We start from the raw sequence: 27,927 nt of genomic DNA on the forward strand, positions 1-27,927 counted from the left end.
ATCCTTAGCTTCTGAAAGTACTAATCCTTAGATGTCTGGTCCCAAATGGGGAAAAAACAAGTAAAGAAAGCAGTGGCCCTTTAATTTCCTTATAGTTTAGCTAATGGGGGTTTACAATAATGGCAACTCATCCATTCATCATCAGAAGCAGCTACTGGCAATCAGAACATAGATGTCACTTGAATCTGATTATTTCTTAATATAACCTTTCCTAGCAGTTATCATTATGCTTCCAACATATAATACAATATAAACATAAATATGCAGAAAAATCTGAATTATATTACAAAAAAAACATAGAAGATACACAGGGGTACTTGAAAGGGTACTAGGAGGCATGACTTGCTGAGCCCGGCAGCATCTGTTCCTTAACCACATACAAAGTCAGTGGTAATGATAATAGTGTTTTGTAGCCAAAACGTATTTTTCCCTTTAATATTCCAGCATGCTTGTTACATTTTACAGTTTAGAGGGTTTTGAGCTTACACATACCTCTCTATTTTCCCCATTTAATATTAAGTGAAAATAGGGTCCAAAGAGGTAGCTTGGTGATGGTATGGTGGCATTTTTGTTATTTTCTTGAACATGTCACACTGGATTGCTATATAACCTTAAGCACTTTACTCCTCAAAATGTATTTTTGCTTTAAAAACAGAAAAGGTCATACCTTTTTCCCTTTGACCAAATCTACAGTGACTTGTAACAAATAGCAAAGTAAATCAAAACTATTTTCTTCTGAAGGTTTATTTTGGATAAAATAGTTGAAGACAGATTACAATAATATATTATACAAAGACTAGAAAAAAAATTTTCCTTCTTCTTTTTTTTTTTTTTAATATTTATTTTTTAGTTATCGGCGGACACAACATCTTTGTATGTGGTGCTGAGGATCAAACCCGGGCCGCACGCATGCCAGGTGAGCGCGCTACCGCTTGAGCCACATCTCCAGCCCCATTAGAAAATAATTTGAGAGAGAATTTTAAACATAGGGTTCTAACACTCATAAGTGGATATGCCTTCTATCCTGCAGGGGAGGGCTGGTAGCCTCTGTCTACGCCCAACAAGTAGAGTGCTTCTTCACAAAAAGGGCTCTTCAGGTGTGATGATCCAAATCTCCCTCTTGCAAAAGTGTTTTCTCCATCAAAACAACCAAGTAACACCAATACTTCTACTTCTGCAAATCTTCCCTAGCAGTTTGTTGAAAGTCTATTATCTATTAAGTCAGCTACAAGGGATGGCTTTATCAAGTTTTTACTTTATTAGGCCATACTTTGTTTCTTTGTGATTTTGTTGTTGAAAACTTGACATCTGAAGCTTGTATGGTGACTCTGAAGCAAACACTCCGTTAAATGCAGAAACACCATCTACTCAAAATTATAGTATCATGAAGTGATTAAAATTTCCCACACCTATATATGGTTATCCAGTTTTCAGGAAAGAAAGAAGAACTTTAGTTACTTCCACTGTCTTTTCAGTTACTAGATCATGATTCCAATTTCATGAAACCAAACCAAGAATTAAACAGTAAAATTCTAGGCAAACCATGTCAACTGAAAAGGATGCTATCTCCTGTCCTTTTTACCAGCTTTCCTCTTTCCAGAGAGTAAGTGCTTAGGCTTCATATCAAACACATGTCTATCTGCCTCCCCTTTCTTTCCCAAGCGATTCATCTTCTTCTGAGCATTCTTCATCATAGTCTTGGCTTTCTTCACCATCTATAGAGATGAAGACAAAAAAGTTAATTAATGAAACCCAAATAAGTCTCCACCAAGTGCTAAAAAAAGAAACAGGTTTTCTCTATAAAGAGATCCTAATAAGTCGAATCCACTCAGGTTCACCACAGTATCTGTAGCAACTCAATAAATGAAAACCATATCTAGTATAATTTTTGTACCTGGAAGAACTGGGACATAAGGTATAACTGTTATAAATCCTTATAAACAACACTGAAAGTCGGGCTCAGGAGAATGTACTACTCACATCTGACTGACAAGGGGGCTATGCCAATATTAACACCCAAATTTCCAGATGGAAACAGCACGATGGAATGAAAAATTCAGGCTTCCCTAATGTAAGCTGCTTGCCAGTATACATATAGACTTTCTCCTGTATCTGAATTTTCAAGATATGAAACCAAACATTTTTGTGTTTTTCAAAAAGACATTTCATCAAAGAGATTGTGGACATTCAATGTGCCTTTGTCAAGAAACTAGAAATGATGATAGTGACCCAAGTTATCACTTTGAACAGAAAACATTCCCATAATAAAATGAAAAGAAACACGATCATCTCATGATCATCCAAAACAGTTCCCTCCAGCTTGGTTCCTCCATGTGGGCTTGTTGGGATTGAGGCCCCTGATGCTAATTTCCCAGCACTGCTCTGAATAGCTGGGACCTAAGCTCGGACTGCTGGTGTACTATGAGATCATGCTTCTGAAGGAAAGGAAAAGGAAAAGGAAAAGGAAAGGGAAGGAGGGGAAAGGGAAAGGAAAAGGGAAAGGAAAGAATTAAAGAATGGTCCACTAAGGGCGACTGCCAGGGGCATCCAATTGTTTGTTCCATGGCTTAAGCTCATCTATAAAGGATGTCAATAAACTAAGGAATGGAGTGCACAGCTAAATTCCCACCTGTAACTCCTGCTCCTCCAAATAACTGTTGGTGTTTTCCCTGAGCCCTCAAGTAACAAATACTATTTTTTTTTTTTTTTTTACTATTACATATGAGGCTCTCATTTTCTCATTATTACATATCACAGAGACTAACCTTGACATCCCGAAGACCAGAAACATCACGTGGAGGTCGAGAGCAGCTCCTACTCCGGGCTACAGAAGAGGGAGGAACAGATTCTTCCCGCTTTCTCTTCCTAGTGACACTCCGAGATTTTCTTGCCTGGACTGCATAGTGGGCCTGAAATGCACAGAAAACAAACTGTGGTGCTCTAGATCCCAGCCTTGCTTTCAGGGCCAGTGATAATCAAAATTAGTCTAACAAAACGAATGGACAGTAAGGAGTTTTAAGCTAAAGATCTTTTAAGATATACATAATTAATTTCACATAATTACTGGTGAAATATTCTTAATATAAGCTGCTTGATGCTACAAAGCTGATTTTAGTTCCATTTAAAAAGTTAACTCAGAACCTCCCCTTCAAAACTGAACCTCAGATTTAGCATCACAACTGATTATTTCATACATTAAAAAATTACCTCTCCCTTACCCCACCATTCTGGGGTTATCCATCTGAACACAAACTGACAACCAACACACGGAATGTTCAACCCTGAGGTTCAAGCAAAGGCATGTAGTCTGCCTAAGAGGATGTGTTCTGCAGTCAGACCTTAGTCAAGTCACGGCTCTGCCTCATGCTGGGCATGGGACTTTAAACAAGTCCCTTAACCTTGTTCACCCACAATTACCTGGTCTATAAGATAAGGATAGTGAAACTACCTGGAAAGGCATGTAAGCATTAAGCCTGGCACTGAAGAAGCAACCAAATGTCAGAAGCTATAGACAAATATTAGAAAAATTCTCCAAGCAAGCACATGTGAAGCTAATAGCACTCACACACTGGTGATTGAATCTAAATTATCCTACTACTTTTGGAAAAACGGAACACAATGTTCTCTTTTGAGTTTGGTAATTCCACTTCTTGGATCATTTTTGAGAAAACGATCTAGTAACATGAAAAGGATCTTTTATATGAAGATGTATAAGCTCCAGTATAATTCATCACAGCAAAAAAAAATCAGAATTATTAACAGATATGTAAGATGCTTTCTAGTCTTTGAGATCCCAGGAAGATAAATTCTGAGGTGACAACAAATGAATTTTTGAACTCAAAACAATCCAAAAGAGCTAAAATAAAAATACATTGTTACTCAACTTAAAATGTGAGAAACTGACTCTAAAATGGGGGGAGGGGGGATACCACAGCGAGATGTAGAATATATGGACTGCAATCATAAATATATATTTTAAAAAGAAAGACTGAAAAACCCTCCACTGAAGCCTACTTTATGAGGCTGGGGCTCAGTGCCTGATGCACTGAGTTCGATCCCCAGCACCACATTAAAAAAAAAAAAAAGTAAACAAAATAAAGGTATATTAAAAAAAAAAGAGAGAGAGAGAGAACCTACTTTATTTTTGTATGATATAACTACTAGGTAAGGACTGTTTTTGTGTTTAGTTTAATATTTTCCAAATTTCCCATCAATATAAAAGAGGTAGATAAGCAAAAGCATTGGGTTCATCTGACTTACCTGATGTTAATTAAAACTGAATTTTATGTAACACATAGGCAAACCTTACCCATCCTCAAGGATGAGTTTTAATTAAGGACAAGGGAACATGTGAGATCTTAAATTCTACTTGAATTGTTAGCAGTAAGAGCCGAGTTCTGAGAATGTCACCTTTCTGTACCACTAACACGAACAATGAAATAAGTCCCTAAGAATTCCCCAAGAGGGAATTGGAACAGTGTGGCTATCTCTTTAATTGCTAATCCATCACCTCAAACCAGACCCTACAGCAATAAATCTGCTCACCAGAAACACAGAATGTTCCTATTTCTTCTCCCTGTAATTCTAGCATCAACTTTGTGTTTCACAAGTTTCCAAGATCTTGGTTTTCTTTATTTAAACAAAGTTGAAGCTAGCCCCATGAATACAGTCACATGCAACATAACAACACTTTAGTCAATGATGGATCACATAAAAGAGTGGTCCCACAAATTATAATGGAAGCCAGGTGTGGTGGCACATGCCTATAATCCAGGGAGCTGTGAGGCTAAGGCAGGAGGATTGCAATTTTGAGGGCAGACTCAGTAGGTAAGTGAGCCCCTAAGCAACTTAGTGAGACTGTCTCAAAAGAATGGGGATGTTGTTTAGTGATAACACAGTTGCCACAACGTCATACACTACATGTTACTTAGATTTGTGGTCATGCTGGTATAAACAACCTATTATGCTGCCAGTCACATAAGTGTAGCACATACAATTATATACAGTACCTAACACTTGAAAATAATAAAAGACATGTTACTGGCTTTCGTATTTTACTATTTTTGTCATTTTTTTTAGAGGGCACTCCTACTTATTAAAAAAAGTTTGCTGTGGAATGGCATGCTGCTATGCTGGCAGCAGCCTCACAGAGCTCATGTGTACTGCATATCTTTATCGCATCATTTTCTCTTGTGCTTGACTTAATTTTGTTCACTGGCCCTAGAAGCAACAGGCTACAACCTCTATATATAGACACACGCTGATGCACTGCTGACCAATCACATAATGACGGATTTATTGGAACTCATCCAAGTGATTAAGCAGGGCAAGACTACACATAAAACCATCCCTGCATACTTACATTGTCTTTATCATCCATGTCAACACCAAGACTACGCATCTCATTTTCCAAAACTGTCCGCTGAACCTGAAAAGTTAAAAAAAAAAAAAAAAAGTTTTTAAGTAAAACTGGTCAGATGAAATGTTTAAAAAGAAATTAAAAAAAAAAAAAGGAAAATACATCTACTACTATGGTACACATTACTGGTTCATAATTCTTACACTCCTTGTTATTTCTAAATGACTAGAACAGTAAGATGAAGCAGCTATAGAGCAACAGAGATGAAGGAGAGTCTTTGCTATAACTAGGGTATTTCAGGTCTCAGGAAGCAAACTGTCTGATCTTTTGCCCTCCTTTCTCTGGTTCCTTTTTCCTCTGAAGGAAGCTATTTCTCTTTCTCAAGGCAGGTCAAACTAAAAATAAATTCCAGTCTTCCCCTGCCTTTCTGTCCTGAAGTTAGTTATCAAGAAATCATGTACCTCAGCCAGGTGTGGTTGTACATACCTATAATCCCAGTGGTTTAGGAGGCTAAGGCAGGAGGATTGGAGTTCAAAACCAACCTCAGCAACTTAGTGAGGCCCCATGCAACTCAACAAGACCCTGTCTCTAAATAAAATATAAATAAAGTCTGAGGAAGTGGCTCAAGAGCATGCCTGAGTTCAACCCCCAGTTCCAAACAAAATTTAAAAAAAGGAAAAAGAAAAATTATCTACCTCATTTGAAAGATGATCATAAAGATCCCTGGGGAGAAGGAATGCTACAACACAAGACAAGAAGAATCTAAAAAATAGCCTTGCTGGGCTTCCCTGTTCAGTCTACCCCATGAAAATCCAGAAGGCCAAGGTTTGAAAACCTTCTAGAAGGTTGAACATGTGGAAGCCTGCAGTAGTGTGGACAAGAACCCATTCAAGTGCAGGGGAGGATGGTACAGCCCAACAACAAGGAGACTCCTGTGCTTGGGACATTTCCAGATCTCATCCTACTTATCTCTTCATCTGTGTCCTTTAAAATGTACTTTATAATAAGTAGGTCAATGAGTGTACTTGGTAAGTGTAGTGTTTTCCTGAGTTCAGTGACGCACATTGCAAATTAACCAAATTAACCAAAGACAGAATCTTGGTAACCCCAATTTACAGCTGCCAAGTCAAAAGTTGCAGAGGCCTGGACTTGAACTAGTATCTAAAGCAGGGGCAATCCATGAAACTGAGTCTTCAACATATGGGTTTTGATGCTATCTCCAAGTAGACAGTATCAGAAGTGACTTCAATTAGAGCATGCCCCGCTGCTATATGCTGCAGAACTGACTGCTTGCTTATTGACTGAATGGAACCTCTCCCTCACCGCCTCCCACCCCCCCACACATATTCTGGGAATCACATAAGTGATCTATGATGTGGGTGTACAATCGGATAAGACAAACTGAGCTTGTATTTTCTCTATATCTACAGATCATGCCTTTTACAATGACCTGTAACACATTTCTGTTAGAAGGTGTATTTTTTACTCGGGATTACTTGCATGTTTTTGGATACTTCAATTAAATCCCATGAAAACTAACATTTACATTTCTCTGTTAAGATACAAGGTATACTGTCCTTTCATTCTTCATAAAAACCCAGGGGAGGGCTGGGGCTGTAGCTCAGCGGTAGAGCGCTCTCCTTGCACGTATGAGACCCTGGTTTCGATCCTCAGCACCACATAAAAATAAACAAATGAAATAAAGGTGTTGTGTCCAGCTACAACTAAAACATAAAATATTTAAGAAAAAAAAAAAAAAAACCCAGGGGATAAGAGAAGGACTGTCATGGTATAGATGAGATAGTAAAGTGGATGGTAGTAATACACACTGAGACAGATTCAGTGTGCCAACATCTTTCCTCCCAGAAATCAATGAGTACCACCAGGAAAAATTAAAATATCCTAGTTATGTCAAGAACCATTCATTTATCACATTTTAAAGCATGAATATCTTCTGAGAAGTTTTTATAATGTCAAATTTTTTTTCTTCCTCTCCTATTATATTTTAGCTGCCTGCCAGTTGTCTTCTTTCTTTGGGAGTTGGTGCTCCCTTACCTCATTTCCTATGGTCCAGGAGGGTTATTATAGAACCCTGCCATGGCCATAATGCTTGGGTGTGCCCACGGCCTGGGAGGCCAGAGGCAAAGCTGAGAAATGGGAAGGATTTTGACATTGCCTGACCCATTCATGTCTAAAGTACAACTCTGCCCACCCTAACCAGTTACAGGAGCCAGAAATCACCTTTTGAGTTTAAGTAAGATTTGAGTTAGGTTTCTGTAAGTTGTAAAAGGTAATAAGAGTCCTTGCAAATATAGAAAATTAAAAAAAAAAAAATGTTAATTGATGGCTTTAAAACTGTAAGTTACAATTTTAACTTGGTACAACTACTACAAAATGATTGTATTTACAATTGTGCTGAATTTAAAAATGAAAGGGCACTGTAATCAAAATATAATAGATCAAGAGAAACCGCCTTGCAAGTCAATATACACCAACACATCTAAGTATGTGTAACTTTATGGTCACAAATGACTTGAAACCTTGTCTTTCGTAATGACTTACATAAGAATCCAATACACAAAAAACAGGTTGTCCCTTTTAGGAATGACACAAAACTTGCCTTCTTAGCAGTTCGAGGCATCCTGGGTCCCTGTGTATCCTTTTCCTTTGATTGTAGGATTTTCAGCTTCTTTTTTTCTCTAATTTGTTTTGCTAGCTGTCTGATTTCCATCATTTCCTCATCTTCACTTTCAGATTCACTATCATACTCCCCCGCAGCTGTTCTTAGCTCTTCTTCTTTTTCTAACTCTTCCAATTTCTTCAAAAATAGAGTAATCACAATTAAACAAAATCAACAACAAAAAACTCCTAAGTAGGTGTGGTAACATGATCCAGTCACAGTTGAGTCCTGATCATGTACAGAACTTATCTCACAGAAAACAGGTTCTGTGAACAAAACGGAGACGACATGGACACTCAGGGTTCACATCCAGCACTGTTCTACGCCACTGCCCTTTCTCCAAGATAACTTCAAGTCTAAAAATGTGCAGAGACCACTTCCCTCATTCCCCAACATTCCCAGCAAAGACAGGTAATAGATTTGTATAATATCCAATTTATCCATTCTAATATCATTCTAAATATAATCTATGAAGTTGTTAAGAAAAAATAAAAATTTAAAAAATACATGCATGTATATTTTACTCTAACAAACCAATCTGAACAGAAGCTTAACAGACAGGGGAAAAGGAAAGAGGCTGGGAAAGGATGGGACAGGCCAGATTGGCCAATCTGTCTTGGAAACTGGAAATGAAACAAGAGAAGATGAACACACAAGACACAGAGGGAAAACTTACGGGCATCACATGATTGCTCATATATGGGAATGAGAACACAGCATGGAAAGGGGAAGAGGTTGGAAAAACAGGGAGATAATGGAAGAGGAAGAAAGGATGAAAATTAGATGATAGAAGACAAGGGTAACAAGTAAGTGAACAGTAGGAATGGAGTGAAGGTGGCTGACATTCAGGTTCATTCTTTGGGCACTCTAACCAGCTCAACTTCTATAGTGGAAATGAGTTTGAGATGGAGGACGTGAAGAGCTTACAGAAAATGAAACTTAACAAGTAAATGAAAAAAGGAATTGAGTAGTAGAAAAATACAGAAAGCAAAGATTTTGTAAAGTATTTTTCCCAAAGAGTCTTGAAAAACAAGATATGAACTAAAGGAAGACATAAGGATAAACAAAGCTTTTGTTTTTCAAAAAGACAAGAAAATTGTGGACATTTATGTGCTAAGAAAAAGCAAGTAGGGAGGAGATACTGAGAAGAAAGATGCTGGTTATGGAGCAAAACTCTAAAGAACCACAGATCAAGAAGAGGCTGAGCATTCTCCAGAGTTAAATCAGAGTCTCTCAGATTAGAAGAATAGCTGAGACAGGGACAGAAAACAGGAGATAAGAAGAGTTCACACCCCATGGAATTGCGATTTTCTTGACAATGTGACGCCACCTGCTGGACAGAAAGAAATACAGGCAGGAGAAATACAGCCCCAAAGCCTGACAGAATGCAGGTCAGTAACATGATTCACAGTGCTGTACCAATGTTAGCCAGACTGACAGCCACTTACAGCACAGGGGGAAGAGCTCAGGACTTCTCCAGGACCAGGGAGGGCAGAGGAGGCAATGCCATCAGGGATGGAGGGGTGGTGATGTCTTAGAGAGAAAGGGGGGGTGGTGAAGGACAGGGGCAGAGGGATATACATGAAGAGAACAAAAGGAACAAAAATCAGCAAAATGTGCTTGTATCTTCCAACAGTCACACTAAAAAGGAAATATCAATAATTTTAAAAGTGACAGACCGTCATGATGGCAGGATCAATATAATCAGCTACATTATGGCCTTCCCAGATCTCTGGTATCTTATCATATTTTTCAGATGAATTCATTAAATCCCAGTATTCTAAAGTTAAAAAAAAAAAGTTAAGTTTATGATAGTTTCTAATATCTTAAAGTACATTATGCCCCAAATGAGTTATAACTTATACCAAGTCTCATCACTTCATAAATATAACAGAACACTTGTTGAATACTGTGTAAGTCACTACTAACAAGATCAACCCTGACCGGGCTGGGGATGTGGCTCAAGCAGTAGCGCGCTCGCCTGGCATGCGTGGGGTGTTGGGTTCAATCCTTAGCACCGTGTAAAAAAAACAAAATAAAGATGTTGTGTCCACCGAAAACTAAAAAATATTTATTTTTTAAAAAAATAATTCTCTCTCTTTAAAAAAAAAAAGGTCAACCCTGACCAACAACTGTTCAAGCTAGAAAAATACTGTCTCATCTGAAAACAGAACATGACCTGGAAAGAAATCTCAGAGCCCTGTAAGTATATAATTTAGTTTTCAATAAATTAAATTGAAAAATAAAAAGGAAAAAAAACCTGACAAATATGCTTGGCGACTTCCACTCTTTTAAGTCTTGTCTTTTTTTCCTCAAATACCTCATATATAATCAGCATTTAAAATAACTATTACACTGTAGCCCTTACTTTGAAGATCCAAAATATAATCATCTCCCATTTCCAGCTCAAGATCCCGTTCCTGCAATGGAAAAAAAAAAAAAAAAATTACCTAGTAAGCCCCAAATCACCTTGTTGCAATGTCCTCTACATCTTTCAGTACCTCTGGGGTTCAACTTCTATTTCAGGTAGGAAAGCTACAGATGGACACTATGATGATTACATATCTTATACAGTTTGTTTGCTGCAATCTACCATCAACTAAAGAGCTCCAAGAGAGCAGAGATTTTTGTTCAAAATTCACTGCTGTGTCCTGGAATCTAAAAGGGTGGGGTCCTGGGTGTGCTCAGCTTGTGTCCCATTCTCCAAGCCTCCTTCAAGACTTTAATATTCCACATGTTCAAGGCCACAAGCCTATCACAGTGCATATTCTGCTCCCTCTCCATAAAACTAGCCCGAGTTATAGCAACATACCCTTTTCTTCTTGGGCTCCCCAATTTCCATTCTCCTCTTGCGTGCCACTACTCCTTCTGGGATGAAAGGGGGCCTCTCCTGAGAAGACATTATTAAAAATATTTATGTGAAGCATCTTGCTGAATGAGAAAGAAACCTTAAAAAAAAGAAAAACAAGGAGCAAATTCTCTGTCTGCAGAGAAACTATAAAAACCATACCCATATCAATTCAAATAAACCATAAAGGTAGAGAAGGAGGAGGGTAAGCACTAGGGAATAATATTGGCCAAATTATTTTGTTACATTGTGTGCATGTACTAAAACGTAACAACAAATCCCACCATTATGTACAACTATAATGTACCAATAAAAAATTTGGAGAAAAAAATATTCGGGGGGCGGGGCATGGGTTTCAAGGTCAGTTTGAGCAAGGAGGCCAGGAGGATTCCACAAACTGGTCCTAATGTTTATTTAGGGAAAAAAAATCAAAATTATTAAGAAAAATTATGTAAGGAAGTAAAGCAGAAGAAATAACATATGAATTAATGAATAAGAAACTTAACACATAAATCCAAGTATGTGTTAGGAATTCAACAGAAAAATATCAATAATCAGTTCTGAGATAAATGACTATTAACTGAAAAGAGAGCTAGCTAGGTAAGTAGTACTTGCACCCCCCTTAGAACAAAAAAATCCAAGACAGTGAAGAAATGTAGCCAAAAAAGAGGTGAATTAAACAAACAAACAAACAAGGGAATATGGAAGAAAAAGAGTTTTTTAGATGGCAGGCCTTCCTATGTATGACAGAAAATGCAGCAGCCATAAAGGAAACATTATACGTTAATAGTTGAAAAACACGTAATTCCCTGAGGTTAAAAAAGAAAAACGCCAAAACATGAAAAGTGTGTAACAGAGAGGAAAAAATATTCATAGAACTTATGAGAAGAATTGGATTTTTTAAAAAAATCACCATGAAGATGATTACAAATCAACCTGAAGATGATAACCTAAGGTAGTCAATAAGGAAAACAAAAAGAAAAAAAAGCTCAACTGCATTCATCATTGAAGAAACATTTAACAATAAGAAAACCATCTTTATATTCTTAAGATGACCAATTAATACCCAACATGATATCCCAACTGTTAGTGCGATATAAACTAGACAAGCATTTTTGATGGTAGCATTTTCAATTTCACACCTTAAAATTAACAGATTTCCAAAACACTCTAATTCTATGTATAAAGGTGTGCAGTGTTTATAGTGGCAAGAAAGTGAAAATTTAAAAAGAAAACATGTCCAACTGCTTAAAATTAAAAAAAAAAAAAAAAAAACAACTACTCTATCAAAAACGTTCCTGAGCCAGGCGCAGTGGCACACACCTGTAATCCCAGTGGTTCAGGAGGCTGACACAGGAGGATCAAGAGTTCAAAGTCAGCCTCAGCAAAAGCAAGGCACAAAGCAACTCAATGAGTCTCTGTCTCTAAATAAAATACAAAATAGGGCTGAGGATGTGGCTCAGTGGTCAAGTGCCCGAGTTCACTCCCTGGTACCAAAACAAACAAAACCACATTCCTAGAAGGATAAACAAGACTGATAAGTTAAAAGTAACTGCATCTGAGAAGCTGGTTTTACATGGCGCTTTACCTTCTTTGCCTCCCCAATTCTTTACCATGTATATGAGTAACTTTATTATGAATGAGAAACAAGCTTAATCATGAAGTCCATTTGTGCTTGTGTGTAACTAGATCAGCCACCTTGGGGAAAGGCTGTGACCAGCACCAACATCACAATATCTCAAAGGTTCCCTCAAAAGGCCACCTTACCTTATCATCTCTCTTGTTAGGCACAGCTAAATGCAACCTGTTCAGCACATCATTCACTTTGTTTCCTTTCATTTTTGTTTCCACTCGGTGTGCCAAAAGCCTGTCACAAGCCTAACAAAGTACGAAAACAAAGCAGAGTCACAAAGACTTATGAACCCTATGCCTTACATTGAAGGAAGAATCAAGAATCAAACCCCCACTCACTGATAGATTAGATTGGAACTTCTAAGCATTTTCTCTCAATAGTTATCTATGCTGGTGCAGGTCACTCTCTACAAAGAAGAGGGCCAACCTGAGCCAGAATCCTGAAGAAGCCCTCCCATGTCCCATTCAAGGCCTCACTTCCACCATGAGCAATCCTGCGTAGATGAGTGCCCGCTATCAGGTCTCACTTCCACCATGAGCAATCCTGTGTAGATGAGTGCCCGCTATCTGCCTCATCTAGATGCAAGGCTCTTGCCCAGCACTCAACCAACTAATCCCTTCCAAGTAAAATGTAACATGCTAATGTAGAAAATAAGATAGCATGTGAAACTGAACAGAAGACTGCCTCTCCCAAGATGTTCTTGATTTTAAGACTACTTCTTTCATTCTATGACTAAAAATGTTCTATAAAGGACTTTTTACCATGGCCACAGAGGAAGGTCAAAAGATAGAGCAGCCATTTTAATACCTCCTATAGTGGGAACTGTAAAGTACATGACCCTCCATATACAGTTTCCACAACTACCAATTCAACCAACTATAGAGCAAAAGCATTTGAAGAAAAACTTGCTCTGAACTAAACATGTACAGACTGGTTTTTCTTCATCATTATTCTCTAATATAATATAGCAACTACTTACATATCATTTACAATGTACTATGTATTGTAAGTAATCTAAAAATAATTCAAAGTACATGGGTGGATGTACTTAGGTGATATGAAAATACCATACCACTTTATACTGAGGGGCAACTGTTATCTCTTCAAATCCCATCATTCACCTGAATGGGCAACGGCATGAGTGTTCTGTGTCCATGTGGATGATCCATCTTATAATATACCATTCCTCAGTGTTAATAACTCCTAGAAAAATCATTCCCCACCCAATGACTTTTCATGTGTCACACACGAACACACATACGTAATACACAAGCACACATATATATTTCTAGTTGTAGTTGGACACAATACCTTTATTTTATTTATTTATTTTTATGTGGTTCTGAGGATCGAACCCAGCACCTCGCACATGCTCTACCACTGAACCACAACCCCAGCCCCCCAATGACTTTTCTAAAACAAAAGATGGGCAATAAAAAGATTGATACCTGACTTACTCAAGTACTGACCTCTGTTTTAACTTTAATAACACCTTCCTCAGTCAGGGTACTGGTCTCTATTACAGGGAATCCTTCAGCTTGCAAGTCTACAAATATTTTCTGTGAACACAAAGGAAAAATGAGACATGCAATATTGATTTTCAGTTCCCTAAGGAACAAACTGTATTGTCATGCAAATGGAGGTCTTAAATGCTAATAGCTCAATGTCTATGATGTAATTTTACCCCCAAAGAACAGGCATCTAAAAATGTACATTTTGTCTAGGATTAATAACCATGGAAAATTATGGCTGAATTTTGGTGAAAATTTGTTATGGTGATATTTTAGAATTATTTCTTTAGAGAAAGTTCTTGTCACTTTGCTAATATAATAAGTACTTACAAAAAAAAAAAAAAAAAAACAGGCATCTAAATGTTTTCCCCCAACACTTTTCTGTAAGGGGTTGGAGGTACATCTAAGTGTTTAGCATGCATGAGGTCCTGGATTCAATCCCTAGCAGTAAAAATAAACAAGCAAGCAACCTGGGAGAATCAAACCAAACTACAGCCAAGTGTAATCCAAAGTTCTACAGAACATTCTGAAAGAAATCACTTTCCAAAACAGAAACAGGCAAAATCAGGATCGACTTTATAAAAAATGTTTTCAGTGCTATTTTTTGTGTTTTTGCAGTACTTGTGATTGAACCCAGGGGTGCTCCACTACTGAGCTATATCCCTGGCATTTTTTCATTGTCTATTTTGAGATAGAGCCTTGCTAAATTACTCAAGCTGGCCTTCAATTTGTGATCCTCCTGCAGTTTCCCAAGTAGCCAGGATTACAGATAGGCACAATAGCAACCAGCTCAATGGTATTTCTTTCTTCTTTAAAAAATCTGCTTCACAGCCTAAAGGAATTCCTTAGGTAAAAAACAATAAAAAATGTTTACAAATACATTCTTACAGAATCATTAAGACTCTATAAGAAGGGGCTTGATTTGCACACCCTCCAGCAAATGCCACATTTACATCTAACTGAGTACATAACCACAGTTCAGAGGCAGAAGACCAACACATGACAGTGAAGCTGCTCAAGAACAGGTCTACTTCCATTAGTACAGCATCTGAGGTCCCACTCTTCTGAGTCCTGGAGTGGAAGTAATGCCTGGGACATTGGCTACTTGTCAGCTGTGGTGGGGAAGTAAGGTCATTTTTACAATCCCCAGCTTGTGGTTTCAGGGAAAACAAGGGTTTGAGCACCAATTCTGCCACTTGGCAACTTATGACCCTAAAAAAGGCTGGTCACTGAGCCTACCTATGCATGTGATAGTTGTCATATGTGTAACTATTATGTAACAACATCACTGTAAAATAATGTTCACTTAACCAAACAACAATATTATAACAGTGCCTGTTATGCATTTGCTTCCTGATTTCATGAAAACTTCTCAACAATCAATGATGTGGCATTACTTCCACTTAACAGATAAGCTAACTCCAAAATGTCATCCTACTTCTCTACCACACAGCTGGTAAGTAACTAGATATTACCTTCTCTGGGCAAGCTGGGGATTGTAAAGATGACCTTACTTCCCCACCACAGCTGACAAGTAGCCAATGTCCCAGGCATTACTTCCACTCCAGGACTCAGAAGAGTGACCTCATTCCCCCGCCCCCCCCCCCCCCCCCCGCACAGCTGGTTAAGTAGTAAAGCTGGGGCCTGAGGTTGTCTAACCCGAAGCTTAAGCATTTGACCACAAAATCCTTCTTAAACCTTTCTGATGTTACCTACTGCCCCCCAACTCTTCTTCTCCTCCAATGCCTTTAAGACTGAAAAACTAAACTAGTAGACATAAAAGTTCTTTCAAAGACAAATAATTCTCTGGCATCAATATTCATATAATTAATAAATAATTTAAAGAATTCACTGCTGTGTCCTGAGAAAACCAGCATGGCTATTTAAGAAAAGCTAATCCTTATCAACTATAAGACATCCAAGTAGAAGAAGACATTGAACGGGAAACAACACACTCATCTGACCTCAGGACCTTCTTCAATTTGGGTCAATGAAGCATACTCCACAGGACGTGGCCAGACAGCATTTCTCACTCAAGTGCAGTGGTTCTCACAACTCTAGTGCACTCCAGTCACCTGGAAGGCCTGCTGGACTCAGACTGCTGCCATACCCTAGGCTTTCTGACTCAGTAGCCAGGTATACCCAGGAATCTACATTTCTGACAAGTTAGCAGGCAGAAGTGATAACAGTGCTGCTGCTCCAAGGACCAGTGTGAAAACCACTATAGTAGTACATGTCTCTCAAAGTATTTATTCATCCAAAAAGCTGCCTATTAAAAAGGGCTACAGAGTCAAATTTATTTGAAAAATCACACTTCATTACATTGCCTGCCTCCCAGAGAATATGTTAGCAGACACTCGCAATTCTGGAAAGCCCCACTTTATAAGAGCTTAGAGATTCTTGTTGTCCTACACTTAATCACTCGTTTCTGAAACTCATTTCACCACAGAATCCTTTCTATTAACACATACATATATACATCCTAATAAGAACTTTATTTTGGAAATGCTGCCCTGGTATACCTGATATTCTGAGGCCTGGAAGAGATAAACTCACCTCCACAACTTACTTCTTCTAAGCCACCAATTCAAAAGAATAATCCTTTCCAAAGTAACGACATTTTTCAAAGGTTCAATGTATCAACCCATCAAACACACAGATGGTTCCATAGAACCTGTGTCTTAGGTTTACCTAATGGTTATGCCACTGACTACAGAGGATAGTATCTGGCCTATTAAGGCTAAATTCCTTCAAAACTTAGGCTGATAAGAGAACTCAGAATAGTGAATAAAAGTGATTAAAATATTAAGGTGATTTACCTGATCATCTTCAGAAAGTTCAGCTATTCGTTTCACATCACATTTGTTTGCTACTATTATAAGAGGCTAGAAAGCAAAAAACAAAAACAAAAAATTATCTCTTTCATATTGGGGAATACTGCAGTCCCCCATCTGTAAAATATTAAAATGAAAAATTTTAGAAATAAACAATTCATAATTTTATACTGTACACCATTCTGAGTAGTACAATGAAATCTTGTACCACCCGGCTCCATCCCACCCAGAATGTAAATCATCCCTTTGACCAGTGTCTTCATTCTGTGTATGCTACCAACCAGTCAATAACTTTTTGTAATCTCAGTTATCAGATCAACTATTGTGGCATCATGGTGCTTTTGTTCAAATAGCACACATTGTTCAGTACTATCTGTGATCTTAGGCACTGCGGGGGGCGGGGGGGGCATCTTGCAATTCATTCCCCACAGATAAGGCAGAAGTACTGTGTAAATTAAAATGTGATTGTAAATACCTTATTGATAAAGAGAGGTCTGATATTCTGGAAAAGTTCTAATTGCTCTTTCAGCCCATGTCCACACTGTTCAGACAAGTCCATCACATACAGAACGGCAGCTCGAAGATGCGCCAGGGCCGTGATAGCCTGCATTTCGATGGTGTTCCGATCCTCCAAAGGATGATCCAAAATCCCTGGAGTATCTACAACCTAATAACCAGACTTCATTACTCCTACATACATTTACTCATAAATTTCTTGTCCAGTACAACCCAGAAGTCATTTTCACATACCTAAACTAGACCTAACAAAACAAGTAAATGATGACACAAAGCAATAAGAAAAAAACACATTCTTAATACATTAAAACAAAAGAGGTGGAGACCTTGCAGAGCTAAAGAGCTAACCAAATACCTTGAGATAAACTATTCCTTTTCATTAATGACCATACCATAAAAACTGGAATAACTAGCAAACTCTCCCAGGTTGTAAGAATTATTTTGTTATTTTTTAAGTCAAATTCAATTACGGAAACAAATTGTTTCATGTTTTTAAATAGCTGATGCCATTTCTAGTGGCAGAGTTAGGAATGATACAAAGAGAATTTCATTTCATTGGCAGCAATCACTAATGAAATGAAGCCGGGTGTGATGGTGCACACATGTAATCCCAGCAGCTCAGAAGGCTAAGGCAGGAGGACCCCAAGTTCAAAGTCAGCCTCAGCAACTCAGTGAGACCCTGTCTCTAAATAAAATACAAAAAGTTTTGGGGATGTGGCTCAGTGGGTTAAGCATCCCTGGGTTCAATCCCTGGTACCAAATAATAATAATAATAATGAAATAAAATCACTAAATCACACACTGGCAGCTGGTTGCCTCCTCGAAATTATATATAAAATATGAACTGCCCTAATACATCCCCATTTTTCATAATAAAAGAAATTTCAAGTTCTTGATGACATCAGAAAAATCTCTTTCCTAATCCTCAGAATCCTCCCTACAGGACAGTGCTCATAAAGGAGATAAATAAACAAGTGCACTATGGAATACAGACAAACACTGTAGTTCCTTAGGAACATCAATCCAAAACAATCCAAAAACAAAAAGGTCTGTTGTATATGTACAGATAAGACGCTTACCTGCCAACGCAGATACTTATAATCCATGTGCCCAACAAACAGAGACTTGGTGGTAAATGCATAGGGCTGAACATCAACATCTGCTCTCGTCACCTTGAAAAAAAATAATGAAAACTTCCACAGTCACACAAGTTCCATAACTCATTTCTTCTCAAATAATTAAGCACAATACCTATACATTATTAAGACTGATTTTTAGTAGGGAAAAACCCAGAAAAACTTCACATGATTAAACTGCATAGGTCAGGAGCTATTAACTTTGGTAAATGCACTGATTCCTCATCCCTCAAACCACTGGACCTGTCTCAGGAGGCAAAGGAAGGCCCAGCCTATGAGGAAAACACCTCCTCTCACTCTCCCACTACCTGTACCACCCAAGAGTGCTCTCTGTTGACAGAAACTCTCTATGCCTGCACTTTCCAAATGGGGCCCCACCAGAGTGTGGTACTAATGAACAATTAATATATGGTGCCTGTGACCGAGAAACTGAATTTTTCATTTTAATTAGTTTATACAATTTAAAAGAGCCAGATGTAGCTAGCAGATGCCACACTAGCCCCCAGAGTCCTGGCTGGTCATAGAAAGGTTCAGCCCATGCTGACAAGCATTTAACACTTCAACCAAGACCATGGAGAGCTTTGCTTGTTATCATGCCAGGGTAACTTGTCAAAATAAAACCACTGATCTGCTTCAGAGCAAAAAATTATTCTTTGTACCATGTAAGCCCTAATATTTTAGCAATTTTTTTTGATACCTCAACGGTTGCTAGTTTTAAACTAACATTTTAAATGCTGTTTCCATTCCTTTTAGGTTCCTCAAGATCAGCTAAATTGTTCTGAAGTACCAAATTACTCAATTACTTAAATATTACACTTGGATCTTAATAAATTCACTCAGGTAGAGAGACACTCAACAACTGACCACTACAATGGACCTCACAGTTTATATAAAAGATGACACAACAATCAAAGTGACAAACCACCAACAGAGTAGCTGCAGACTAGGAGAGTCCAGCTCAGTGTCACCTGTCACAGATACTCCTCTGGCACAACCATTCCCAGGATAAGCTGATAAAACACACCTGTGAAAAGCTTTCTAGTTGTCATCATAAAAGCACTCAAATTTCTAAAATTCCTCAGAAATTGTGAGGCACATACAAGAATTTAAAATAATGTTTTGTTTTGTTGTAATAGCAATATAAGCATAGGTTCAGACAATGAATTACACTTTCCTGAGGGGAACCTGGTATCAGGACCTCCTGAAGACTAGGGTAGTGTTCACTAAAGCACTAACCGGTCACCCAGAAACATTACCATGAGCGTCCTAAATTCCACCAAGTGAGAATACAGTATCACTTTGTCCTAGTATAGTCAAATAATCTGCTTTATAATAAAAAAACACACCTACCTTATTAATGAAGCTGGATTTCCCAACATTTGGGTACCCACACAAAAGTAGAGTCCTTGTATTTGGGTCAATGGTTGGCAAGCGGGATAAATGCTGACGCACTATGAAAAGTTTAAATTGAAAGATTAAGAGACTCAAAATTTAGCTACACTGTAAGCTCATAGTTACATTAATCTCACTCAATTTTTATTACCCAAACGTGATGGAGAAAATATAAGTGAATGGAAAAAAGGAAAAATTGCAGAGTAACAGCATATATGTGCATATATAATAGTATTTCCCAAATGTAGATGAATCAAAAATTTCTAGGCCTACCAACCTGCTATTTTGATTCAATAAGTCAAAGGTGAGGAGGCCAAAAACACATCTGGAGAAGCGTCCAGATGATTTTTGTTAAGTGAGGTTATTGGGACAGCAGCATGTTTGGAAGCACACACTGGCTAGCCCATGAACTACTTCCATTTAATTGCCTCATCTGCAACACCACACACTTGAGTGGCACCCACTGGGGTATCCTGCAGAGCCAAAAGTCATGTAGGAAAAAATTTTCAAAGTACTCACGTATCATAAAACTGGTCAAAAATGATATATAAAATGCAATGGAAAGGAGAACAAAACCAGACAAGTCAAAATGACTGTAGTGTAAAAACACATGTGTAGGAGGTAGTAAGTAACTCTTTCCACAAAATTTTTCCAAAATTCAGAAACTGTTCTGTTAAATAAAAGCATTTTTTAAAGATAAAACTGTCAATAATAAACAAAACTGTGAGTTACTTTACTTTCATATATTCTTCAGTATTTTCCCAAGATTCACATCTATGTCTTACCTATTCAGTATTAAAAACATGTATTTTGTTTAATAGTAATTATAGTTTGTAGACATTATAATTACTATGTACTTTTTCAATAATAACTAGCCTACTAGAATTTCTTATAGATTATGCTAAAAAAAAATCATTTGATCCCATCATCTCTAAAACAAACACCTTAAGAATAAGTCCTCAACAAGTATCAATCACCTCAACAAAACACATTAAAAAACATTTGTGGGCTGAGGCTGTAGCTCAGTGGTAGCATACTTGCCTGGCATGTGAGGCACTGGGTTCAATACTCAGCACCATATATAAATAAATAAAATAAAAGTCTATTAACAACTAAAAAATATATGTATGTTTTGCACCAAAACAAAAATTTTTAAAGAAAAAAAAATATGTATATTTTAAAGGCGGGGGAGGGGCTGAGGTTGTGGCTCAGCAATAGAGCTCTCTTGCAAGGCCCTGGGCTCAATCCTCAGCACCACATAAAAATAAATAAAATAAAGGTATTGTGTCCAACCACAACTAAAAAATAAACATTTAAAAAAAAAAAAGTGCTCATGTAAAACAAGTACCTTGTTCCAGATATTCCAAACTCTGCCTCTGCCGCTTGATAATGGTGCACATTCGCCCAAGGGCAGCACGCTTCAGCTGCTTACAGCGGTAGAGAGAATCGCCATACTTCATAAGCCGTACATAATCTTTAGCAACACTTTAAAAATAAAAAAATATGTAAGCCTGTTTTTATCACTTTTGACAATAACTTAAAAGACACTATTTTAAGAAAATACCTTACTTGTCCACTAAATTTTTGGCAATATTAATCTGTCCTAGAGCCAACTTGTAATGATCCTTGTCATACAGAATATTCATCAAATCAGCATAAAATGGATGGATATCCTAAAACAAACAAAAAAGACCAGTTGTGTTGGTTCAATAGTTTCACATCCTTACATTTAAACAACACGTGAAGAATAATTTCCTTTTCCTCTCTATTTAAACCCAAGCTTCTCTCCAGACCCCTCTCCTAACCAATGACCCTTTCAATTTAGTCTTCTTAAGAGCAGAAGAAGCTGGGCATGGTGATGTGTGCCTGTACTCCCAGATACTTGGAGGGTTGAGGCAGGAAGATTATAAGTTTAAGGCCAGTGTTGGCATCTTAGTGAGACCCTATCTCAAAAAAAGGCTGAGGATATATAGCTCAGTGGTAGAGTGTTCACCTAGCATGTGTGAGGGGATAGGGGAGTGATCCATTCCCAGTGCCAAGAAGGGGGAAAAAACTGGAAGCAGAAGCAATCAGAAGAGAGACAGCAACTATCTACACCCTAACCTTCCTTCTAGCCAAGGACAGCCCTCCCCATATGCACCAGATCCTACCCTCTCCTGCTACTCAGGAACTTAAGCTCCAGAAATTCTTTCCTCCACCTGACTATTTACTGGTCAGGTGTGCTGCTAGCTGCCAAATCTTTTTTTTTTTTTTTTGGGGGGGGGCGGTGGAGGGCGTGCAGGGATTGAATGCAGGGGCACTTGACCACTGAGCCATATCCCCAGCCCTATTTTGTATTTTAAATACAGGCAGGGTCTTTTTTTTTTTAGAGAGAGAATTTTAATATTTTATTTCTTAGTTTTCGGCAGACACAACATCTTTGTTGGTATATGGTGCTGAGGATCGAACCCAGGCCGCGCATGCCAGACGGTCGCGCGCATGCCAGACGGTCGCGCGCATGCCAGACGGTCGCGCGCATGCCAGACGGTCGCGCGCATGCCAGACGGTCGCGCGCATGCCAGACGGTCGCGCGCATGCCAGACGGTCGCGCGCATGCCAGACGGTCGCGCGCATGCCAGACGGTCGCGCGCATGCCAGACGGTCGCGCGCATGCCAGACGGTCGCGCGCATGCCAGACGGTCGCGCGCATGCCAGACGGTCGCGCTACCGCTTGAGCCACATCCCCAGCCCAAGGCAGGGTCTCACTGAGTTGCTTAGCACCTCGCTTTTGGTGAGGCTAGTTTTGAACTCAAGAACCTCCTATCTCAGCCTCCTGAGCAGCTGGGACCATATCTTTTAAAAAACTAAAAATTCCTCAATCCCACAATCCTTCTGCCTCTTGCTCCATTTTGTTGTTCCCTTCTTGGCAAATGCCGGAATGGGGTGCTCAGAAAGCACCCTTGGATTCAACTCATAAGGCTGAGGCAAGAGGATACCAAGTTCGAGGCTTAGTGAGACCCTGTCTCAAAATTAAAAAATATAAAAGGACTAGGGATGTACCTCAGTGGTAAAGCGCCTCTGAGTTCAATCCCCAGTACGTACCTACGTTATGAAACAAATCTGTTTCTACATGGCTTTGGCATTTCTACTCAGATATTTCACACACATCTCAAGATAGCATGTACAGCCTGGACCTGCTCCTCTTAGTCTTCCTCAGTGTGTTGAAAAGCAAGACTTGACATCCAAGGTGGAGAACCCTGAAGTCTTCCCAATTCTTTCTCTCAACCCTGTATCAAATCTATGAGCATATCCTTTTAGTTCTGCTTCTGAATAATCCTGAAGCCAATCACTTCTCAACAGCTTTCCACTATCCCAATTATCTAAGTTGCCATGATTTTAAAATCACACATCCTAATCACTGCATTGACCTCCTAATGGCTAGGTATCCCCAAAACCCTCTAAATTCTTCTTTAAGGATAGAATTCGAAGACCTACTCACACTGCCAGGCCCCTCCCTTTCCTGTTCCAGTTCTCCCTCACAAACTCTGCCCCACCCGCTGGGTCTCCTCCACTTCACAGCCTTTGCATTTGTTGTTTCTTGGCCTACAGGGCTCACTCACTTCTGGTGACTGCTCCACCTCCCTGCAGACACTTCTGACTCCCCTAACCTGGCTACATTTCTTTTATCTGACATACTATGTACCTTTGATTTACCACTCTTTCACCCACTGAAATGAAGACAGGGACTTTATTACTGCTGTATTCCTAGTGCTCAGAACCGTACCTGACACAGTAAGTGTCCAATGAGTGACTGACTATAGTCAATTATCTGAGAACAATTTCAGAGTAGAGAGACTGTTACTAGGTAGCAGTAATACAATGTTCATGTAGTTGAACTCTTCCATCTCTAATGTATAAAAAAAAAGTGAAGAGGAAGAAAAGATAAGAATTGTTACAAAGAATCAAATGAATGTGATGGTAATTACATTAAAATAAAAATAAATTGTTTGCTAAATCAGGTGCTTCCTAATATCAAGTTAGTTTAGAATAATTTTTTTTTGGATACTGGGGATTGAACCCAGGGACACTTAACCACTGAGCCACATCCCCAATTTTATTTAGAGACAGGGTCTCACTGAGTTGCTTTTAGGGCCTCACTAAGTTGCTGAGTCTGGATTTGAATTCTCGATCCTCCTGCCTCAGCCTCCCAGGCCACTGGGATTACAGGCAAGTGCCACTATGCCTGGTAATAATCTCATTTTTTTTTCTTCAAATTTTTTGTAGTTGTAGATGGACAACATGCCTTTATTTTATTTGTTTTTATGTGGTGCTGAAGATGGAACCCATGCCTCACATGTGCTAGGCAAGCACTCTGCCTGCTGAGCTACAGCCCCAGCCCCAATAATATCATTCTTAATCTCTTTTTTCATCCTTGGGTAATCTCCAGTACTTGACCTCCCCCAGTAAATCATTCACTCATTCAATATCCACTGAGCACCTGTGTCAAGTTCTAGAGAGACAAAATAAGTGCCTGTCTTTTACAGGAATTTTTTAATTCATATTTTAAACACTTCTGTATATTTATTTTTTAAATATGAAAGAAAAACATTTCACGTAAACCCACCTTTTGTCTCTGTCTCACCTATACTCCAGGACCACTTTGCAGCAATGACCAATTTAGGCTTTAAGACTGTTCTGATACCCAGATCCTTCACAACCTCAAATAACCTTGCAACTCTGTGATTCTACACAGCCACTCACAAATTTTGCTATTAGGTTCTGTCAAGCAGTTTCTACTCATATCTCTATAGCTAAGTATAGAAATATACTTAGTAAACTACAGTATGCTGAGGAGTAAGGCAATCACTCAGCTTCTTTAGCTTAATGCAGGAATCACAACTCCCTCTGCCATCTCTTCTTGATAGTGAAGAAAACTATAAGTGCTGAAATGACCATCATCCGCTGATAAAGTAACAAGATCACAGTGGTGGATCTCAGCCCATTGACCCTCATCGAGCCAAGAGGAAAAAGCCCCAGCCAGAGGGAGAAGACAAAGCTCAGACATGCCAGTGTGTCCTAGTGAGCCCATCAGAGAATCCTGAGCTATAGAGTTTATAACCACAGCTTTTATCTAGTTTGGGTTGGTCCCTGCAAGCCTACAGGTTTCAAAGAAAGTCAGGTAAGATAGCTTTGGGCCTCACTGGATGGAATCTGGTTGAGGAAAAACACTAAAAATAAAAAACAAAACAAAAAACAGATCCTGTTCCCAGCTTTAATGCTAGCATATCAATTATTTTCTGTTTTTCTGTCAAATGACTATATCAAACTGGCTAAATGGTGATTCTCTGAAGGCCCACATTTATATGACCATACACAACTCCTAGAATCACTTACATCCAATTTGGGAAAATCTGTTACAATCTGTGAGAGTCTGTCATGGTAATTCTGCTGAGTAAATTTGACTTTTCTCATATAAAAATGTCTAATGCGATGAATTTGGTAATGTTTATGAATCACTGTTGGAGTCTTTCGTTGAGTCTTCGATAATGTCAGGTCGATAAAGTCCTGCAATTAAAGAAAATAAAGACACAATTCAACATCTACCTTTCATCCACTTGTTCGAAATCTTCTTAAAACACTAATACCTAACTGTACTACATATTTTAAATTACTAGTATTTTTTCTAACTAAATTTTTAATATACAACTTTTTTCATCTGTATGGTTCCTGGCCCTTAAGGAACACTGAATAGCTGCTGAAATAAATTTTGCCCCATACCTAAAAATATTTGAAACTATAGTCAGACAATTAAAACATAAATCTGAAAAACAAAGAAAAAAAATCTTGCAATTTCCATAAGCATAGCTTTGACTTTTAAAAGGACATAAAATAGTGGGTAAATTAAACCCACTGTTTGTAATTTCCCATAAGCACGTAAGTGACCATTAGAGGATATAAAAAAAAAAAGTGTTTGCAATGCATTCCCCAGTGCAACTAGCTTCTGCTTCTCTTTAATAAGGAATCTATCCCCCTACTTCTTCAATCATATACATAGCCATAAAAAAACTACTTGATTTCTCCTCAACACTTTCATTAATTCAACAACACTGATCATTTTTTATCCTGGAATGACAGAAATACTTCAGTGCTGAAGATAAAATAATGAACAAGACATTGATCCTTCCTTCTAGGAACTCAGGATCCAGTGACAGAGAAAACAAACAGTGATCGCAATACTGTCTTTCAATTTTATGAAAGGCATGAATGTTCACATCTTTTGTTACTACACATGGGATCTCTATTCTCCCCAAAAGGACCCATAAAGGGTTAGGTACTAAATACATGAAGTTTCCCAACTCTCCCATTGTATGTGTTCAGTACATATGCATTTTTTTTAGCAAAGTATTTTCTATCTTCAGCTGGTTAATCCAGATGTGGAACCCACAGATAACCAAGAAGCCAAGTGTATATACTATATATTTCTTTGTTATAACAATTCTGTTATTTCTAGTGTGGTTATAAGTGCTTCTTTTACACCTCTAGATAACTTCCACAATGATATCTTATGTATTTTGTACCCACAATCCCTTGCACAAACATCACTCACTCAGTAGATACTACAATGAACTGTGTCCCCATACTTTCCTACTGTGATTCCTTTTTCACTTCCAATCACCAAAGGAAAATTGTTGTCATCTTTTAGACATAAGCAAATTCATCTGTTCTCTAGAAATACAGATATCACTCAAGACAATAGAAGATAGAAATTGTATTAATATATTTTAAAGTTCTCCATGAGTCTTTATATGAACAAAGTTCATATTATCCGAAGAGCTGTATTTCAGATAAAACTCTGCAAATTACTTCAACAAACTTGACAGATGGATGAGAAAATATCATAAGGGCCAAAAATACAAACAAAACATGACTCCTACAAACGATTTTTTTTTTCCAGATAGTACAATCTAGAGAGAGCTGTACCAGAATGATTGTAGGTAAAAATGTACTAATTCAGGCTGGGGTTGTGGCTCAGTGGTATAGTCCTTGCTCAGCGCATGTGAGGCACTGGGTTCGACCCTCAGCAACACATAAAAATAAAGTCATCCTGTCCATCTACAAAAAAAAAAAAAATTTAATGACTACTAATATTATGCTAGGAACGTAAAATACTAGCTTTTGGAGAAGCTTTCCAAGGCAATCTCATTCCACCTTTGGCGCTTGAATAAAAGGAAGAACACTGTCTATATTCACAGTGCACCACGTTCAACGAGAGCAACTCATCCTCTGCATTGGCTCTGTGCAGTGCCCCACGGATTGCCCGACAAACACGTGTTTCCTGATAAGCGCTTTCGCCATCACAACCCACACCGCAGGTCCACGGAAAAACCTGACTGAACATTCTCAATATTCAACATTTTGGGGGCTGCCTCTTGCTACCTCCGAATAACGCTATAGAAACGTTTACCCTGCTGCGACTGAAACAACTGCGTTTCCCAATCCGACGGAAGAAGAAAGACCTAAAACTAAGAAGTCGTAAACCATGACAGCAATGAACCACGGCCTCCTGCGCGGGAGGCCCACGACTGGGGCGTCTCCTCACCGCTCGCCACCACCCACCCCCTGGGCAGTCCCTCCGGGATCACCTGCTCTCGCAGGGACCCTGGTCTCCGGGGAACCCCTGGCCTGGGGGCGGAGGGCTCGGACTCAGGCAGTGAGGCCGCTGTCTGGGGGTTCCTGATGGCCAGAGGACGAGGCCTGCCTGGAAGCGAGGCCCAACACCGGGGGACGACAGGGCACAACACGCCCCTCTCCAGGCCCCAGGGCTACAGTCTTGGGCCCTCCGCACGACCTATTCAAGGAAAAGGGCAAGATATGGGGAGCCTCTCCCTCGGCGCCTACCTTGGCGGACGGCACCACCGTAATCTTCTTGAAGTTGTAGTGCGCCATGCTGGCGGTAGGTTGCACGAGGAGACTCCGCCAGATGGACCGGACTTCCGCTATCAAGGGTGGGCGGGACTACTGCCACCGGCTGCGCATTG

At 38.9% G+C, this 27,927-nt stretch overlaps 1 protein-coding gene across 3 annotated transcripts; it reads right to left on the minus strand.

The window, feature by feature from the left end:
• Positions 1–262: 262 nt before the first annotated feature.
• On the minus strand, positions 263–27,927 carry Gtpbp4 (GTP binding protein 4). Of its 3 annotated transcripts, XM_046432051.2 has the most exons (17): positions 27,788–27,927; positions 25,283–25,453; positions 21,479–21,582; positions 21,258–21,394; positions 19,868–19,968; positions 18,461–18,553; positions 17,341–17,532; positions 16,851–16,916; positions 13,990–14,079; positions 12,655–12,765; positions 10,852–10,929; positions 10,408–10,459; positions 9,719–9,819; positions 7,980–8,177; positions 5,363–5,428; positions 2,766–2,909; positions 263–1,715 (listed from the first exon to the last, which is right to left on the minus strand). In XM_046432051.2, the coding sequence occupies exons 1-17, from the start codon at positions 27,833–27,835 to the stop codon at positions 1,563–1,565; spliced, it is 1,905 nt and encodes a 634-aa protein (XP_046288007.1). In that variant the 5' UTR covers positions 27,836–27,927; the 3' UTR covers positions 263–1,562. The 3 variants fall into 3 exon arrangements, with proteins under 3 accessions (XP_046288007.1, XP_058430985.1, XP_058430984.1); XM_058575002.1 differs by lacking the exons at positions 21,479–21,582; positions 27,788–27,927 and having other exon boundaries at positions 25,283–25,301; XM_058575001.1 differs by lacking the exons at positions 25,283–25,453; positions 27,788–27,927 and having other exon boundaries at positions 21,474–21,492.

Source organism: Marmota monax, unplaced genomic scaffold (assembly GCF_021218885.2).
Source record: "Marmota monax isolate L192 unplaced genomic scaffold, Marmota_monax_Labrador192_F-V1.1 WCK01_AAM20220418_F8-fsc00071, whole genome shotgun sequence".
NCBI classification, from domain to species: domain Eukaryota; kingdom Metazoa; phylum Chordata; class Mammalia; order Rodentia; family Sciuridae; genus Marmota; species Marmota monax.

Excerpts from the sequence above, each read along its gene's own strand:
- Gtpbp4 (XM_046432051.2), bottom strand. The coding sequence starts at position 27,835 with ATGGCGCACTACAACTTCAAGAAGATTACGGTGGTGCCGTCCGCCAAG. Across the intron at positions 17,533-18,460 it reads ATAAGTATCTGCGTTGGCAG|GTTGTAGATACTCCAGGGAT; the intron begins GTAAGCGTCTTA and ends TCTGGTTATTAG. Across the intron at positions 9,820-10,407 it reads TTATATTTTGGATCTTCAAA|AATACTGGGATTTAATGAAT; the intron begins GTAAGGGCTACA and ends TTTTAACTTTAG.